Source organism: Pleurodeles waltl, chromosome 8 (assembly GCF_031143425.1).
Source record: "Pleurodeles waltl isolate 20211129_DDA chromosome 8, aPleWal1.hap1.20221129, whole genome shotgun sequence".
Classification (NCBI taxonomy): Eukaryota; Metazoa; Chordata; class Amphibia; order Caudata; family Salamandridae; genus Pleurodeles; species Pleurodeles waltl.
In genome coordinates, this window is record NC_090447.1 from 314,827,397 (window position 1) to 314,847,437 (window position 20,041).

Below are 20,041 nucleotides of genomic sequence, written 5' to 3' on the forward strand. Positions count from 1 at the left end.
TAGTCAACAACGGTGCAGCTACCATAACAAAGAAACAGGACCTCAGCTACTATAACAACGTGAAATAAATTAGGAAGACAACTTTAGAGGAATGAATGGGAGGAACTCAAAGAAATAGGTGCATCAATTACAAAAGATAGTCCTAGCAACCTCAATCTGTGTGTAGATGGCTGGATAGAAGGGATTAATCTATGTGTAATGTCCTTATCACTCAGTAAACGTAACCCTATCCAAATCTAAAAAGGCTGGATTGTTTTACGACTAGTACTGATTCATTGATAAAGCTGTCCAAAACTTCATTCGCCTTCAGTCCACTTTGGCATCCCACATATATGATAACACATAAGATATCACATTATATTGCACAGACTATCTTCCAAGAATGCCTCTGTTATAAACAAGAGTCTGGTGAGGGTTGTCACAGGGGTTATCGGCAGTGTTATTAACTCTTAGAACCATATGCCAATCAGCAATGATTATACAGACCTTCAAGAGGGGACACTGCACTGCCACTAGCTGCTATCTATTGCCTGATGAGCAGGATTATGAGAAAAATTGCTTTTGAAAGAAAACTGGATGGTGCAACAAAACTGGTGACCAAAACTGGATTTGAAGAGGAGGTAGAGAGAAATGCACTGGCTAAATTACTATTCATTTATGGAAAAACGTATACTTTTGACGGATTTAAATGCTATAAAATAAATATATTAATTACAAAAGATCCCCATTCCATTTGTGAACTACATCATTCCCTTAGCAGAATCTGAGAATAAATGTTCAAAACATTCACCTGTGGCCGTTAACACTCCAGATTGAGCAGTGCTGAGCTTTTCAGCTGGTCTATTCATGTCGGCAAGACCTGCAATCACTAAACCCTGTAGGTAAATAAAAAAATATTTTTAAAAACTGCAGAATACAAGCCAATAATTTATGGAGGATTATTCGATATGTGTAATGTAATCTAGACTGCAAAACAATAACAACAAACTATGATAATTATAACAATTACATTGTTTAACAAAGAATAAAAAGAAAACAGCCTTGAGACCTCACAGGAAAATGACTGTTTTGAGAATGGGTCCATTGAACATGCAAACGAGGTCCCAAGAGGTAATTGCACCAAACGGGTTGAAAGGGTCTTTTGGCGGTTCCTGCCCTCATTTTGTGACTGCACAATCCTGCTGTGGTAGGACTATGTGCCACAGCCACATCGCACCAAGGAGGGCTGGGACATTTCCCAACACTGACTTAAGCACGACCTGCTCCCCACATTACTAGGGTCTTCGAATCGGTTCCTGACCACATTTTGGAACTGCACAAGCCTGCTGGCAACCCGGAGGGACAGGGCATATCCCAACGCGCACATAAGCACGACCTGCTCCCCGAAGCGTGGTGGTCTTCGTAGCAGTTTCTGCCTAAATACATTTTATTACTGCACAAGCCTGCTGAGGTGGGACTACTTTCCCCAGCCACATCTCGCCCAGGAGGGGGTGCAGCATATCCCAACACCCACATAAGCGTGACCTGGTCCCCTCAGCACGAGACATACCCAGGCGTGTGCCCGGGTCAAGAGTGGGCCTGCCTTCACCCGTCCATTGCCCAGAAGAGGCTGGGCCAGGTCACCACTTTTGTCTTTTGGTCCTTTTTGGTTGCTGCCTTCCAAAAGCTTTGGTGAGTTCCTTTCACCTGCTCTACTTTATTTTCTAGAACTGCTTCTATTGTTAACATATAGTCAAGAATCTTGGGCAAGTGCAAATTGATTGGGGGGGAGGGAGGATGTGAATGTCACTGTTAACCATCATAGTGGTACAACATTAGACTCATTTCTGGCCTGACCAGTAAGTAGTTGCAAAGGAAATATATTTGGCAGAGAGGTGCTCGTCTCTGGACTTGGGAGTGGGGCCATGTTCTCTTCCATCGAGTGCAGTGTTTTCCCAGTCAGGTTCCCCTGAGGTGACCCCTGCTAGTAAATCTAATCCATCAACATCTGAGGCTGCTAGCAAAGCAATAATAATAATAGACCAGAGTGTCCCCCACGGATAAGACTGTAAGCACTAGACTTTGTGACCAGCAGCAACGAAAAAAGGAGAACAAATCAAGGGCCCATTCCAGGCCCTATCAGTGCATGTAATCGACCAGGCCTGAGTCGGCATCAACTTCTAGTTGCGGCTGAAGAGGCGGGTGCAAAGACTCGAATGGGAAAGTGCCTTGGACCAAGTCAAAGCCACTGTGACATCTTCGATCACTCCCCTAGTGAATAGTGTTTGTGCTTTGGAAGGGGTTATTCAGAAACTATCCTCCAAGCTAAATTGACTGGCTTCATTGCCTCCTGCGCACTCATCTGACTGAACCTCCTCAAACAATGGCACCAACTGCAGGAACATTAATGTCAGTGCTGAGCAGGGGTCACGGTTGTCCTCTGGAAAACTTGCACCTATTGTTTCAGTGCCTACCATTGCTCCGGGGAGAGGGCCTTTGGTCTCAACAAGTGGTGGCCAAGCTTATTTAGGGCCGTACAGGCACAACTGGGCCAACTGTGCAAACACTCTTCCTCCTCAGCAGCCAAAACTCAAGCACTGTACTGCACGAACCCAGTCGCATCTGAACTTGCCATCCAACTTCTGTCCTTATGTGGCAAAATCTAAGTTTGCCACTGGCTTTCACTGAATTCTGATTTCTCAATTTAAGTACGATAATATATTACTGTTGAGGAGAATCAGGTGGACTGGTCAGCCAGTAAAAACAATAGAAGGGGATTGTGTGATAATTAACTGTAGGCACCTGAGCATGGCCCTTCGTCTTATTAAATCTGGTCACATGCCTTGTGGACAAGGAGAAGCTGTTAGTATTGTTCCTCTAGGTTACTGCTAATAGACCCAACCCTTTTGGACAGTTGATGGGGAGGATACAAGGCTTTTGAGCAGATGCCCCAGGAGCCCCACCAGTACTAAGTACTCACCATTGTCAGACTTGGATGCTAATGACTGACTCCCACCTGCTTTGGATTCACCTAGGGCGAATGGCTTGGATGGGATTCTGGAAGTAGGAACCCTTTCCCAATGTGCAATCGCTGATGTTCATGGTTTTTCCAATGATTGCTAAGTGGTGCAGCCCTTAACAGCCAATGGCCTTCATCCTCCTGCAAACAATGCTCAGAGCTTGTCTGATAGTAGTAACACTTGCCCATTGCCATAGCTCAGACTAAGCTTAATTCTTGGAACCTTGCTGGTATTTTGAATAAACTTGTTTGCCCGAGCTGTGGTAACTTTGTGGACCAGTTTGAACTTTGTATGGGTCAGGAGACCTGGGCTGTTATTCTGCAGTTTCGAAGTGTGTTTGCTAGTTTTGACAGTCGGCACTTTCATCTGGGAAGGATCAGCCCTCAAGTGGGCTTGCCACTTGGATTGGAACAAAACTGGCTTGTACTTCTAAAGTAGTTGATCTTAACCCTCCGGACGTATTGTGTGTCATTGTGCAATCTCCCTCTGTGGTTTCATTATATCAGTATAATGTGCTCTGCAGGCATGAAGGCATTAAGGCCAATTTAGCCGTTATCAATTTAGTTAAATTCCAGTTGTCCCATGAACAGATTGCAATACCATTCACAAATATTTGTTCTGTTCATTCAAAAAGATGTTTTGGTGGAGTCCAGGTCTCTCCCTAAAAGGGCCATAGTAGTACCTTGGTATAGTAGGGTATGTAGGACAGCAAGGTGTGCCCTGATTGCTATTAAAAGGCGGGACTAGGCCCCTGACCCAGGCGGCTGGGACCTCTTATAAATTGGTAACTGCAAAGGCCAAGTGTAAGTATGAAATGGGCAAATGGGAAGCCCTGTTGGCTGTAAAAGGGAATAACCATTGTTACTTTTGGAAATCGTGGTTGGCAAAGGTCTGGAACCTTCAGCTCAACTGAATTGTAACATTACTGTCTGGGTTGATCAATTCTCAGGCTTTACAAGCCTTAGGAGGAGTTGTATGTGTAACTAGTGGGCACCTTGAAGCTGGGTTTGACCCTTGTTACGAATGTGATCTGGCTGTGCCATGGAAAGCAGCAGGGGATAGCTGGGTGAGCAGCTTTTTGCAAGGGGCAGTTACACCAAAAGAGGCTGACTGTGTAATTTGCCCCATTACTATCAGCGAACTTGAGTATGCAATAGATTTGATTACCTCAGGGAAAGTGCCTGGCCTGAACAGGGTGCCAGATGACCAACAAGGATATCTGGAACACCTAATTTACCCTGTACTTTAATAGTGTTTTGGATGAGTTATCAAAGCCCCCTACATGGACAGGGGCCGAGATCATCCCGATTTTTAAAAAAGGCTGAAGGTCGCTTTTATCTCCTGGCCAACCAGCCTCATTGACAGCTCGCAGAAGCTCTTTAGCCAGATTCTAATGAGCAGATTATATGACTAGATGGAGGACACTGATCTGCTGACCCGTCTACAGGCTGGGTTCAGGGTGGGGATTGGTACCACTGACCAAGCTTACCGAAAGCAACTAAGTTACTAAATGGGGTGGCTGGCTTTTTGTCGCCCTTTGATCTTGTCCCTAGGGAGGAACTGTGGAAGGTCTTGACCGTCCTGGGAGCCCCTAAATATCCTGTAGATGCCACTTTTAGGCTTTATCTGAACAACTATGCTCAGGTCTGATGTGGCTTCCTTGGGCAATTCACTGCGACCATACCTGTCACTCAGGGAGTAAGGCAGCCCCAACCCTGTTCCTACTTTATATCAATGATCTGTTAGCTCATCTTGAGGTGCGACACTGCCCCATGTTTGGCCAATAGGAAGGTCCCAACGCTCCTCTTTGCGGATGATATGTTACTGATCTCCAAATCCCCTAAGGGTATTCAAAATCAGTTTGGGGACTTCTGCAGGCAGAAAGGGCTGAAGATCAATTTTAACAAAACAAAGTATATGGTCCTGAATCCCTGCCATTCGACCCACCCACACCCGGCTCTCAATGGTGTCCCTCTGGAGAGAGTTCGAACATTTTAATATCTAGGTTACACTGTCACAGAGCACTTTGGCTGGATGGCTCAGCACAAGAAGTGCAAACTCAAGCTTGAGAACTACACAGGAGGCATCCTGGGGCCCCGCAAGACTCTAGCTTTCACCCACTATCCCTGGCCCTCCAAATTTATAATCTACAAGTTCTCGGGTGAGGCTTTATGTGGTAGAGAACTCTGGGGGCACAAGAATGTTAGCAATATGGAGTTGGTGGAGAATCATGTTTTTACTACTCCTCACCAATCTTCCCGCTAGTACCCCACTTAACCCCCAGAGGTTGGAACTTGGACACAGACCCCCTTCTCCATAGGTTGGGACTCAGACCCTTGCTATATTGGAGGAGGATCTGGACGTCTGCAGATTTTGCATCCTATAGAATAGGGCTTAAGGAAATCCTAAAGCTTCCTGGAGTTGTCAAGATCCCATGGTTTGGGCACATTAAATCCCGCCTGTCAGAGTTAGGGTGTGCTAGTCTCTAGACTAATCTGGAAACTGAATGCAGAGTCCCTAAGTCTCTACTTAAGGGGATCTAGTGGAGGAACATGGATGGCGGGTTACACAGAACAGGGAGGCATGGCTCTCTGACCTGTACTTTTATAGAGTTTAAAGATGTCTACAATGTAGAAGAATATATTGACGCGATTGAGCTCCCACTTGCAAAAACCCTGTATGTTAAAATCCGGACTGGAACCTTGCCACTTCACATGGTTACTGCCAAATGGCAACGTCCTTCTGCAGATTCAGACATGTCCTGCCCCTTCGGTCTGGAAGCAAAAGAGTGCATTGATCACGTTTTCCGTTTTTGTCCTTATTATCACGCCCACACGGAGGAAGTAGATTTTACCTCTGTGACGCAACATGGAGACTAGGGATTTCAGGTAAGCCTCTAGGATATTATGTTCCAACATAGCACAGCAAATTGTTTTTGCCGTCTCTCGATTTCTGTTTTTTTTTATGTGGAGATGTAGACAAAAGGACATTTCCTCAACGCTGTGATGGCTGAGCACTAAGATAGCACTTTATGTCAATTTTTCATGTGGTGATGATTGGCTGATTGAGACAGCCCAGTATCTATTTCATGCTTTGTGTTTTTCAATTTGTCGAGCGTATACCTTTTAATGTGTTTATTGCACTTGCTTGTATGACGGACTATGCATGCACTTTAAAGCCCATGCTGCTATAACTGGATCCTTTTGATTTTATTGAGATGCTTTCAATGGTTTTATTATACTGCTGTATTATTTTTAATGTGCTTTTATGGCAAATTGCCAAATTAAAAAGTTGATAAGATATGGAGACTGTACCTAACTTTTCAAACATCACATATCCAGGAAAAAAAATTAACAAGTCTCATTACCTTGAAGCTCATAAAATGTGAAGATGTGCTATAGTAATCATCCTTCTCTTTTCAACTACAGTACAGTTATCAACAATTACTTCACAGATAAAAGGAAGTAGTTCAAATTTCTATTTGGCTACTTATTGCTGATGATATTTTAACTTTTAATTTTATGTTGATACCTAAACATGTTCAGTGTTTTAATACTGCTTTCACCCTAATCGACAAGCGGCATGAGGGGAACACTAAGAGGACCTCAGCATCTTAAACTTGTCATAACCCTTCCCATCACCTGCATAAATTCTTAAGTTACCAACTGCAACCATAAAGAGAAGACTTAACTACAGCCATAAAGAGAAGACATAGGGAGGTACAAATAATAAAAGAAGTAGATATTAGACCCAAAACATGTTCAACCTTGAAAATGTATAGGACCATTAACCTGACCCTCTCATTTGAGCAACATATTCAGCCAGCAGATCAACTTCCTCAGCTTACAACATCTACAGTAATTCTCAGATAATATTCTACAGCCAAAGGGCACAAATTACCTTCCAAAAGGAGTCAGCGCTATGCAGACAAAAGCTATTTCAGATATTAAATCAGTGCACAACCCATTGGTATAAGTACTAATATGAATGATTTAAAAAATGAAAGTCATTCTTATACTTGTAAACCTATTCTGTGTCGGGCCAGGTAAAGGTATTAATAGATTACATTTGAACAAGACAAGTTCAGATTGATGAGTGCTTTGGTGAACAAACCAATCTGATAACATGAATGAAGCTTCATTTAATTATTCTACAATAGAGGAAGGAAGCAAAGTTCAGAACTTTGAAGAAGAAAACTGGAAGAGAAAAGCCTTTAGTGAGGCACTACCAGGGGAAGTGGAAGAGTTCCATTACAAATCAGGTGGCAGGGATACCTGTGAGGGTGGGTTCAGCGGTACAGAGGACTCGGACTTAGGCGCTATATGAGCGTAAACGCCATTTATTTATTTATAGTGAGGTAATTGTAGAGATACGGCTTTACTGTTTTACAGTCTCTCTTTGGTGTTTCTCTGTTGCTGGTTTGGGGTTGCCTTGTATGTCTCTTTAATGTTCTTTCTTTCCCTCGTAGGTGGCGAACTCCAGATACCTTCTTCTCGGTTCCCGTGGACTCTCGGAGAAACACAAGGACATGTCTAGGTAAGTGGGACGGTTGTTTACTATCTTTATTATCTGTTAGCAAAAAGTGAGGGACTGTGCGAGGGAAGGAACTTATAGGAGGTAGTGTCAGTGGGGTTAAATGAAGAGAAGAGGGAGTGGAGTGGACTATTACTGTGGCTATGGGGAACTGGTGATAGGGAGGGAAAAGTGATCTGTACTACCCTAATTCCTGATTCAAAACGACCTTCCCTATTCCCTTCCCGTCCTCCCCAGCCTCTTATTCCTTCCCTCCACCTCCCCCCTCCCTAGTCCCTTTAATGACGGTGCCCTTTTAATATGGCCCGTACCTTGTACAGCCACGACCCTCCTGGGCTGTGGCAGGGGTTTTCTCCTCTTCCTCGCGGGGTCTTATCAGCTTCACTGCTCGTGCTGGGGTTCCTATCCTCGGTCTCCAGTCCGGTCACCGTGGCCGCCTCCTCTCGTGGCTGCTCCATCTTCTCCTCCCCTACGGCGTCCTCCCGTTGCTCCCCACGCTCCTCTTGTCTCTCGGGCCTCTCTTCTGCCCCGGCAACCCGGATGTCCGGTGCCAGGCGCGAGCCCCACCCCCACGCGTCTCCCTGACGACGCGGGCCGGGGACGGAGGAGGCGCGCAGCCGGCGCCATGACTCCGCATCTGTAGGCGAGGTGGAGGACACCCGCCTACAATACCATTCTGCCCGACTGTAAGTTTTACTGGTTGCAAGAATGCACCCAGAAAACCCAAATGTTTCAGTGAACATTTTCCTCCTGCTGAAAGCAGGAACAAAGTGTGAGCGAAATTGGGTCTGAAATCAGCAACCTCATTCAGCTAAAAGTGAGAACGTTTCCCCCTTTCCAATTCATCTGAGCTAAATAGGAAGGCACAACTGGAGTTTCTTTGCACCATCATGCCATCTTCTTGCAGGACAGAATCTTACCTACAGGATATTTGACAAATACACAAAGGCTTTCATCTAACATTGTAGATTTGGCCCATACACTCACAAACTCACAGCTAAAGGTAGGGAGAAGAGAATGGATAGCATCTGTAAATAGACAGGGAGACACCAGATGTGTGGAAAGGTAAACAACTGTCCTCTTTTGGCATCTTGCTATCTTTTGGGTCTACAACCGCACACTGGGTTCCCAAACGGTAACCATTTCGATTTTCAGCGTGAATCAATTGTGGATTCACATGCTGTGCATCAAATTTGTAGATGTTTCTTCACCATGGTGCTTCAACCCATCATGCACAAAACCACTCAACAAAATACTCTGGAGAGAGCGAGAGGGTATTTAGTAATGACTGAGAAGAATCAAATTTTGAGAAATTGTAATACCCTTGCAGCAGCGAATGGGTGCAATATTCCTGTCCCTGTTAGGAAGTAGACTATTAGCAGTCATCGATCTCTCTATAGCCTATTTATTTCGGTCTGTGCCTGATTATTGAAGTAGCTTCCTCCATTAATGGAGGGTATACACCCTGGGAGCACTCCCTCCTCCAGCACGGTCTAGCACTCTATGGGAGAACAAGTGTCTTAAGAGTAAGCAGAACAGTTCTCATGGGGTTGGTAAAAGAGGTTTCCATTTGGACAGCTGTGAGGTTAGCGAACAAAAAATACAAAAAAACCATGAGCAAGGCAGTATGGAAATACTGTGCCCACTTGTTGCCTAAAAGGAAATTGGGAGAAGATTTGGTAGTAGCCCTCAAATGGGGAACCATATCCTCAATAAATTAATTGGAAGAAAGAAATTAGCTCCTAAGAGGCTAGTTTCCGATACACTGAGGTCTCACGAATTCCATACACGAGGTAAGGAGGAATCAATGGTAATACAACCCAAATTAACAGCACTAGTTAAACCTTCACTCTGTGAGGAGTGACTGGAGACAGAAACTCCTGTGTCTTCCTAGTCTGGTATAGAGTCAATTAATCGCTGCCATCTCTCCGGGATAAATGAACACTAGGCCAAGGGAGAGAACTGAATGACAGGAAAAAGAGGCAGGCCCTTGCTTCTTCACATAAAATCTCCTGCAACATCCGATTAAAACTCAATTTCCTATACAGGACTTAGTTAACTCCCAAAAAGTTAAAGATATAACCAGAGTCAATCTCAAACTGCCCCGAATGCCATGCATCCCAAACAAGGTTTATTCATATAAAGTGGAAGTCCCCGGGCATTATAACATTTTGCACAGGTGTACTGGAAGCTTGGATACTACCTAACAAAATACAGGCGTGGATAATATAGAATGGTGTATATTGGGTCCATTCACCTTTAAAAGATGCCCTTGTATTTGCAAGAACCATCACTAGGAAGGTAGACCTCGGCATTAGCTCATTGGGTCAATTAAAAAAATGTTGTGCTCTGCAGAGAAAAGAGGTAAAGAAACATCCCAAGCCCAGCATGATATGGAATATTACAGGACACACTTAAAGTAAATGAAAATGACAGCATGTCTCTATACCGAGATTACAAACTATTGACAATTAACTCGATTCAGAATTCAGTCAGTCCACTTACATCTTAGAAAAAAAAAACCTGGGTCTGAGAAGGCAGACACTAAGGGAATGGAGAGGTGGAAGTGTGGATGGAAGGGTAAGGGAATGGAGGGGTGGAAGTGTGGATGGAAGGGTAAGGGAATGGAGAGGTGAAAGGGTGGGTAAGGGAAAGGAGAGGTGAAAGGGAGGGTAAGGCAACGGAATGGTGGGAGGGTAAGGCAACAGAGATGGAAGGTTAAGGGAATCGAGAGGTGAAGGGAACTAAGTGGGGGTCGAAGGGCGGGAGGGAGTGTAAAGGAACTGGGGGGGGGGGGTCGAAGGTTGGGAGGGAGGGCAAGGGAACAGAGGGGGTGAAAGGGTGGGTGGGAGGCTAAGGGTATGGAGGGGAGGGCCTGGGAACTAAGTGGTGGGTGGGTGGGAGGGCATGGGAACGGAATGGTGGAATATAGGAACGGAGTGGTAGAAGGGCGTGTGGGAGGGTATGGGAACGGAATGGTGGAATATGGGAACGGAGTGGTAGAAGGGCAGGATGGAGGGTAAGTAAACAAAGGGGGTCAAAGGGTGGGTGGGAGTTCAAGGGAATGGAGGAGGTCAAAGAGTGGGTGGGAGGTGAGGGGGGTCAAAGAAGGAGCGGTGGAAGGGTGGGTGGGAGGCTAAGGGAATGAGTGGATGGGTAAGGGAATGGAGTGGTGGAAGGGTGGGTGGGAGGTGTAAGGGAATGGAGTGGTGAAAGGGTGGGTGGGAGGGATAAGGGAAGGGTGGGTGGGAGGGATAAGGGAAGGGAGTGGTGGAAGGGTGGGTGGGAGGGATAAGGGAAGGGAGTGGTGGAAGGGTGGGTGGGAGGGATAAGGGAAGGGAGTGGTGGAAGGGTGGGTGGGAGGGATAAGGGAATGGAGTGGTGGAAGGGTGGGTGGGAGGAGTAAGGGAAGGGAGTGGTGGAAGGGTGGGTGGGTGGGAGGTTAAGGGAAGGGAGTGGTGGATTTAGGTTAAGGGAATGGAGTGGTGGAATATGGGAACGGAGTGGTAGAAGGGCGGGTGGGAGGGTTTGGGAACGGAATGGTGGAATATGGTAACGGAATGGTGGAATATGGTAACGGAGTGGTAGAAAGGCGGGATGGAGGGATGGAGGGTAAGTAAACAAAGGGGGTCAAAGGGTGGGTGGGAGTTCAAGGGAATGGAGGAGATCAAAGAGTGGGTGGGAGGTGAGGGGGGTCAAAGAAGGAGCGGTGGAAGGGTGGGTGGGAGGGGTAAGGGAATGGAGTGGTGGAAGGGTGGGCGGGAGGGGTAAGGGAATGGAGTGGTGGAAGGGTGGGCGGGAGGTTAAGGGAATGGAGTGGTGGAAGGGTGGGTGGGAGGTTAAGGGAATGGAGTGGTGGAAGGGTGGGTGGGAGGTTAAGGGAATGGAGTGGTGGAAGGGTGGGTGGGGGGTAAGGGAATGGAGTGGTGGAAGGGTGGGTGGGAGGGGGTAAGGGAATGGAGTGGTGGAAGGGTGGGTGGGAGGGGGGTAAGGGAATGGAGTGGTGGAAGGGTGGGAGGGAGGGTAAGGGAATGGAGTGGTGGAAGGGTGGGAGGGAGGGTAAGGGAATGGAGTGGTGGAAGGGTGGGTGGGAGGGTAAGGGAATGGAGTGGTGGAAGGGTGGGTGGGAGGGTAAGGGAATGGAGTGGTGGAAGGGTGGGTGGGAGGGTAAGGGAATGGAGTGGTGGAAGGGTGGGTGGGAGGGTAAGGGAATGGAGTGGTAGAAGGGTGGGTGGGAGGGTAAGGGAATGGAGTGGTGGAAGGGTGGGTGGGAGGGTAAAGGAATGGAGTGGTGGAAGGGTGGGTGGGAGGGTAAGGGAATGGAGTGGTGGAAGGGTGGGTGGGAGGGTAAGGGAATGGAGTGGTGGAAGGGTGGGTGGGAGGGTAAGGAATGGAGTGGTGGAAGGGTGGGTGGGAGTTCAAGGGAATGGAGGAGATCAAAGAGTGGGTGGGAGGTGAGGGGGTCAAAGAAGGAGCGGTGGAAGGGTGGGTGGGAGGGGTAAGGGAATGGAGTGGTGGAAGGGTGGGTGGGAGGGGTAAGGGAATGGAGTGGTGGAAGGGTGGGTGGGAGGGTAAGGGAATGGAGTGGTGGGAGGGTAAGGGAATGGAGTGGTGGAAGGGTGGGTGGGAGGGTAAGGAATGGAGTGGTGGAAGGGTGGGTGGGAGTTCAAGGGAATGGAGGAGATCAAAGAGTGGGTGGGAGGTGAGGGGGTCAAAGAAGGAGCGGTGGAAGGGTGGGTGGGAGGGGTAAGGGAATGGAGTTGTGGAAGGGTGGGTGGGAGGGGTAAGGGAATGGAGTGGTGGAAGGGTGGGTGGGAGGGGTAAGGGAATGGAGTGGTGGAAGGGTGGGCGGGAGGTTAAGGGAATGGAGTGGTGGAAGGGTGGGTGGGAGGTTAAGGGAATGGAGTGGTGGAAGGGTGGGTGAGGGGGTAAGGGAATGGAGTGGTGGAAGGGTGGGTGGGAGGGGGGTAAGGGAATGGAGTGGTGGAAGGGTGGGAGGGAGGGTAAGGGAATGGAGTGGTGGAAGGGTGGGAGGGAGGGTAAGGGAATGGAGTGGTGGAAGGGTGGGTGGGAGGGTAAGGGAATGGAGTGGTGGAAGGGTGGGTGGGAGGGTAAGGGAATGGAGTGGTGGAAGGGTGGGTGGGAGGGTAAGGGAATGGAGTGGTGGAAGGGTGGGTGGGAGGGTAAGGGAATGGAGTGGTGGAAGGGTGGGTGGGAGGGTAAGGGAATGGAGTGGTGGAAGGGTGGGTGGGAGGGTAAAGGAATGGAGTGGTGGAAGGGTGGGTGGGAGGGTAAGGGAATGGAGTGGTGGAAGGGTGGGTGGGAGGGTAAGGGAATGGAGTGGTGGAAGGGTGGGTGGGAGGGTAAGGGAATGGAGTGGCGGAAGGGTGGGTGGGAGGGTAAGGAATGGAGTGGCGGAAGGGTGGGTGGGAGGGTAAGGAATGGAGTGGTGGAAGGGTGGGTGGGAGGGTAAGGAATGGAGTGGTGGAACGGAGAGGTCAAAGGGTGGGTGGGAGGGGTAAGGGAACGGAGAGGTCAAAGGGTGGGTGGGAGGGTAAGGAATGGAGTGGAGTGGTGGAAGGGTGGGTGGGAGGGTAAGGAATGGAGTGGTGGAAGGGTGGGTGGGAGGGTAAGGAATGGAGTGGTGGAACGGAGAGGTCAAAGGGTGGGTGGGAGGGGTAAGGGAACGGAGATGTCAAAGGGTGGGTGGGAGGGTAAGGGAATATAGAGGTCAAAGGGTGGGTGGGAGGGTAAGGGAACAGAGAGGTCAGAGGGTGAGAGAGTAAGGGAATGGGAAGGTGGAAGGGTGGGAAGGTAAGGTAATGGAGAGGTGTAATTTAAGGGAGGAATGTAGAGGTGGAAGGGAGGGTTACTGGATGGATTAGCGTGGTGGTGGTGGAAGGGAGGGTTACTGGAGGGATTAGAGTGGGATAGGTTTAGGAAGAAGGGAGTGGTGAGATGGAAGGGTGGGTGGAGGGGTGACTGGTGAGGTGGGAGGATAGGAAAAGTCGGATGAGAGTGCATGGAGATAGGGATTAAAGAGGTGAAAATGAGGGACTGGAGAGAAGTCAGGACTGGAAATGTTAGAGGTAGGGTAAGGACAATCATTAGGCTATTGAACAAATGTCAGGGAGCCAGTGCTGAGAAAGAAGCATAGTGAGAAAGAGGGGATTGTGTGTCTATGCTCCAGCAAGGAAATAGTGGCTCTTTAGATTTCATCTCAGCCTAAAAAGTCATACACCATTTCCTAGTTTTCTTCTGTACGCCCATTTGCAATCTGGTGTGGTGGAGGGGGAGTGGGGGGTGCAAATAGATGTGAAACTCATGTTTGATCGCAGAGAGAGGTATACTTTTTTTTTTTTTTAAACATAGATATAATTCTGAATTAAGAAAGCGGTTATTTGTGTAAATTGCTCAAGTATTTCCCAACGAAACTAAATCGCTAAAATCAGAAAATAGTGATTGTAAGAGGAGAGGGGAAAAAAGGAAGTTGGTAACAAGATTTTTTTTTCTTTAACTTTTTGGACAGGAGAATGAGCCACAAAAATAATATACTACTACACCCATCAGATCATTCTAGTTGCAATCAAGTATTGTGCTTGTGTTTGGACAAACGCTTACAATACTCACAACCAACAATCGAGCTTTGGTTTAGAATAATTTTTTTCATGTGTAGTGACCATGCATTATTTGATAATTAACCCCTACTGTGCCCTGGACGAGGTGATCTTGTCCAGGGCACCGGTTCCCGGGTGCGGTGCCCTGGACGAGATCACCTCGTCCTGCACCCGGGAACCTGGGGGAGCGCTAGCCCTCACCCCTTGTGCTCCCCATTCACCCCCCCCAAGGCAGGGATGGAAGGGGAAGCCCTTCCACCCACGACCCCCTCCCCCCCACAACCCTCCTCAGCTTCCAGCGCGATCGGAAGAGAAATGCTTTGCATTTCTCTTCCGATCACGTGGGGGAGGCCGAGAGAGGCTTCAAAGGGAAGGAAAGCAATCCGGCTTTTGAAACTCCAACTAGACACCAGGGATTTTCCTTTTTCTTTTTGAAAGTGGTATAAGGGAGCGACCCCTTGGGCAAGGGTCGCTCCCAGGGGGGGGGCATTTTTTTGGAAGGCCTTTTCTGCCCACCCTGGGGGCAGAAACCTCTAGGCACCAGGGATAAAAAAAAAAAAAAAAAAAAATCTTTGTGTTCTGTTTTTTTTTTTTTAGGTGGGGAGCGACCCCTTAGGCAAGGGTCGCTCCCCTAGGGGCCAAATTATATTTAGGCCATTTCTGCCCCCCTTGGGGGCAGATTGGCCTATTTTTATGAGACCAATCTGCCCCCAAGGGGGACAGAAACCACTAGACACCAGGGAGTTTTTTTTTTTTTACGCGAATTTCATGCAAGGGGAGTGACCCCTTAGGCAAGGGTCGTTCCCCTGGTGGGCAAATTTATTTTAGGTCATTTCTCCACCCCTGGGGGGCAGATCAGCCTATTTTGAAAGAAACCACTAGGCACCAGGGATTTTTTTTGTTTTTTGTTTTACAGATGGGGAGTGACCCCTTGGACAAGGGTCGCTCCCCTGGGGGGCAAATTGTATTTAGACCATTTGTGCCCCCCTTGGGGGCAGATTGGCCAATTTCAGGTCAATCTGCCCCCAAGGGGGCAGAAACCACTAGGCACCGGGGATTTTTTTTTTGGTGCCAATATCACGCAGGAGGAGCGACCCCGCAGGCAAGGGTCACTCCCGGGGAGGGGAGGAGGGTTGGGGGCAAATTTATTTTAGGCCATTTCTGCCCCCCCCCCCCCACCCGGGGGCAGAAACCGCTAGGCGCCAGGGCTAATTTTTTTGGGGTGTTTTTTTTTTGTTTGTTAGGTTTTTTTTATTTTTATTTTTTTTAGAGATGGGGAGCGACCCATTAGGCAAGGGTCGCTCCCCTGGGGGGGCAAATTGTATTTAGACCATTTCTGCCCCCCTTAGGGGCAGATTGGCCGATTTTAGGTCAATCTGCCCCCTAGGAGGCAGAAACGACTAGGCACCGGGGATTTTTTTTTTTGCGCCAATGTCACGCGAGGAGAGCGACCCCGTAGGCAAGGGTCGCTCCCGGGGAGGGGTTGGGGGGGCAAATTTATTTTAGGCCATTTCTGCCCGCTCTGGGGCCGGCTGAGCTAGAGGCCAAAATCCACAGGTAGGCACTTTGCAAAAAACACCTCTGTTTTCTGTGAAAAAATGTGATGTGTCCACGTTGTGTTTTGGGTTATTTCCTTTCGTGGGCGCTAGGCCTAGCCACACAAGTGAGGTACCATCGGGAGACTTGAGGGAACACTGCGTGGAAGGAAATTTGTGGCTCCTCTCCGGTTCCAGAACTTTCTGTCACCGAAATGTGAGGAAAACGTGTTTTGTGAGCCAAATTTTGAGGTTTGCAAAGGATTCTGGGTAACAGAACCTGGTCAGAGCCCCACAAGTCACGCCATCTTGGATTCCCCTAGGTCTCTAGTTTTAAAAAATGCACAGGTTAGGTAGGTTTCCCTAGGTGCCGGCTGAGCTAGAGGCCAAAATCTACAGGTAGGCACTTTGCAAAAAACACCTCTGTTTTCTTTCAAAAATGTGATGTGTCCACGTTGTGTTTTGGGGCATTTCCTGTCCCGGGCGCTAGGCCTACCCACACAAATGAGGTATCATTTTTATCGGGAGACTTGGGGGAACATAGAATAGCAAAACAAGTGTTATTGCCCCTTGTCTTTCTCTTCATTTATTCCTTCCAAATATATGAGAGTGTGTAAAAAAAGACATCTATTTGAGAAATGCCCTGTAATTCACATGCTAGTATGGTCACCCTGGAATTCAGAGATGTGCAAATAACCACTGCTCCTCAACACCTTATCTTGTGCCCATTTTGGAAATAAAAAGGTTTTCTTGATAGCTATTTTTCACTCTTTATATTTCAGCAAATGAATTGCTGTATACCCGGTATAGAATGAAAACGCAATGCAGGGTGCAGCTCATTTATTGGCTCTGGGTACCTAGGGTTCTTGATGAACCTACAAGCCCTATATATCCCCGCAACCAGAAGAGTCCAGCAGACGTAACGGTATATTGCTTTCAAAAATCTGACATTGCAGGAAAAAGTTAGAGTAAAACGTAGAGAAAAATTGCTGCTTTTTCACCTCAATTTCAATATTTTTCTTTTTCAGTTGTTATTTTCTGTAGGAAAGCCTTGTAGGAGCTACACAAAATTACCCCTTGCTGTATTCAGAATTTTGTCTACTTTCCAGAAATGTTTAGGTTTCTGGGATCCAGCATTGGTTTCACGCCCATTTCTGTCACTGACTGGAAGGAGGCTGAAAGCACAAAAAAAAAATCGTAAAAATGGGGTATGTCCCAGTAAAATGCCAAATTTGTTTTGAAAAATTGGGTTTTCTGATTCAAGTCTGCCTGTTCCTGAAAGCTGGGAAGCTGGTGATTTTAGCACCGCAAACCCTTTGTTGATGCCATTTTCAGGGGAAAAACCACAAGCCTTCATCTGCAGCCACTTTTTCCCCATTTAAAAATTTTTTTTAAAAAAATTCACTGTATTTTGGCTAATTTCTTGGCCTCCTTCAGGGAACCCCACAAAGTCTGGGTACCTCTAGAATCCCTAGGATGTTGGGGAAAAAGGACTCAAATTTGGCTTGGCTATCTTATGTGGACAAAAAGTTGAGGGCCTAAGCGCGAACTACCCCAAATAGCCAAAAAAAGGCCTGGCACAGGAGGAGGAAAAAGGCCTGGCAGCGAAGGGGTTAAAACATCTAATGAACAACATCAGAGATGAATGCAAGCAAGCCACGCCTTAATCTTAATAATGTACCCAACCAATAATCAGAGATTAGTGATGGGGTAATTTTTAGCACTACTAATTCTGGATTACTCATAATTCCTTGTGATTGAGATTTTTTTTTATGCAACAATTGATTGTGAACACACACACACACAAACACTCACAAAAAAATAGGAAGCCAAAACTATGGAGAAATTAATGAGACAACAGCAAAATATCCTTCCATCCCGTTTTTCTACACTACAACAGTTTAAAACAGTACTCACATTTGTGAGTGGGAGTGTTGCCTGGAACAGGCAAGGCTGAAGAAAGGGATAACAGAGAGGGCAAGAAAGATGCTTGGAAGAAAGTACATTTTTCGGATGTGGCTAGCTGCATTAGTTGTGCCTGCTGTGAGCTAGCATCCAGGGAAATCTACCAACTCTAGACATTACTGAAAACTAGACACCTGGGAAAGTCGGGGTAATGTGGCTTGCTCGGCTGCCACCACTTTTATTTGAACCACTATGCCCTGCAAAAAACAAACTGGTTTTACAAACGGTATTTCCTCACATTTGTGATGGAACATTCTGGAATTTACAGGAAATGGCAATAGTCCTACCACATAGCATTCCCAGACTTCTCCTAATAAAAACAGTACCCGTCAGCTGGAACCAAAAGGCCCAAAAACGTGCCTATGGAAAGGGCAAGAAGGATTATTGGAATTAGGTTGAACTTTGGGACGTAGGTAACTGCACCATTTGGGTCCAGGGGTCAGATGGTACCCAACTAAACCTACCAGTACCTGCCAATTCAGAAAACTAGACACTCGTGTGTGGTCCTTGCAGCCAAATATTGGATTTATTGCACAAACTCCATTGTGGCAAAAAAGTCTTGTTTGACAATGCAACCACATTTTTCTGGTAAGAAAACTGAACACCACTAAGGCAAGCAGTGAGGTTTTCCAAAACGAATGACATTAAACAAACATGTCACAAATCGTGCGGTCACTTGTCTACTCTAACTTTTGTGTCTTGTTTTCGACAAGTTTATTTTAACATCTGCCCTAAATAAAACGTTAGGTTGGTTAGCTACACAAGAAAAATGCTTTTCTATTCTCCAATATTATTAGGATCCACTTATTCAGAAATCAAATCCACGCTTTTGACATGCCTGTATCACTGATGATTTGGTATTCTGCTAATCTAGTAGACAAACGTCGAGAGTTACATTAGTTGTTTTTTATGGTTCTGGAAAGGTTTAATACTTACCCATTTCATGAGCGGTGCCCAGAAAAATACGGTCCTAGGACCTGCAAAGAAAGAAAAATATCAATCGTAAGAATTGTATTTTTTGTAAAATCTCTGTAATTGTGAAGCTGTCGATCACTCAAGTCAAAAGAGTGCAACAAAAAATATCCTAAGTCACATTTTGTCATTGTTGTAAAACGATATGTTCCTTAAAGATGTAGTGTGAAAGGACTGTAATTGTCACTGTTGGTACCATATTTAAAAGACGATGTACTGACGCCAATGTTTATGGTGATCTGCTATAAGAGTTTGATAAAAGAAACTAGAATATAGTCTGTCGTCTTATTATCTGTTTTGATCACACATTTCGAGTTGACTCTTGTCACTCCCCAGCACCAGGTGTTCACTTTGTCACACTAAGAACATAGAAGTTCACTGTTTATTTGATAAGCATTTGTCTGTGGCCTACAACATCTACATACGCATCTATCTATCTCATACTAATGGCTTGTCATTCATCTACATTAATGTGGTGGTCTCCTTCTTCTCAAAATATAACTTCATTGACATACATTTATGATTTTGTGGCATATTGAAAAGATCACTCCTTAACGTGTTTTATTTTTTGATGATTAATGATACCTAGTTGCGCATTGTTATATGTCGTACTTTAACACACGTCCACCAAACATCTACGTGCCGTTCCTGTGGTTCTTACTACTTACCTCTTCTCCAAGGATACAACGGTGTAAACTATGGATGCACGATGGGTTTAGATTAATTGTTTTTCATTACTTAAGTCTTTAAAAACTGAATATCCCCAACCAATCTCCCACTTAAGGCCACAGAAAAGATGGTGGTAATAAAAGCAGCATTTGGAGGGAAAGGTAACAACGGCAAACTTACTTTGAGCAAACATTCTTAGCATTAATAAGGCTCATGTGATGTATGAGAAATATGGAGGCATGAGGAAAGCAGAATTAAGTCCTATTCAAGGCGAAAAGTACAGAATAAACTGGAACTTGAAGATAAAATACATTCTAGTTCAGCACGGAGGCATTTTGGCAAAGGGAAGCAGTTATAGAACATGAGGCGGAAAGCATGGTTACAGAATTTCACATAAAAGAGGCAGCTCGTTACATATCAAGAACTGCAAGATTTTAGCACCATAAAGAGAACAGGTTGGTGGTTGAGGAAAGCTAGCTGAGCAGGCGTTTTGAAATGGTAGTGAATTCAATAGGGATAGAAATATGTTCTACTTGGGAGAAATTTGTGTCACCAATTACTTCGCATGAGAAGACATTGAAAGCTGCTCCTAATGTGCACTTGGGCTCAGTGGCTACTAGGATGCTTTTGAGGAATACTCACTGGTGGCCGAGTACAGACAAGGTCGTTAAAACACTATGGTAAAAGCACAGGGATGTGGAATTCCTATCGCCCGATGCCCGGGACATCTTGTTTGGGGTCAAGGGCAACA

The 20,041-nt window shown here is 46.4% G+C and overlaps 1 protein-coding gene across 1 annotated transcript in view; it reads right to left on the reverse strand.

Annotated features, from left to right (window-relative positions):
* MPC2 (mitochondrial pyruvate carrier 2) overlaps window positions 1–20,041 on the reverse strand; it is a 106,545-nt gene that overhangs the window by 30,835 nt on the left and 55,669 nt on the right. Inside the window, exons 2-3 of the mRNA XM_069204159.1 lie at window positions 18,586–18,626; window positions 791–875 (exon numbers count right to left, since the gene is read on the reverse strand). Coding sequence (XP_069060260.1) covers window positions 791–875; window positions 18,586–18,626 — 126 coding nt within the window. The remainder of the gene's footprint in view (window positions 1–790; window positions 876–18,585; window positions 18,627–20,041) is intronic.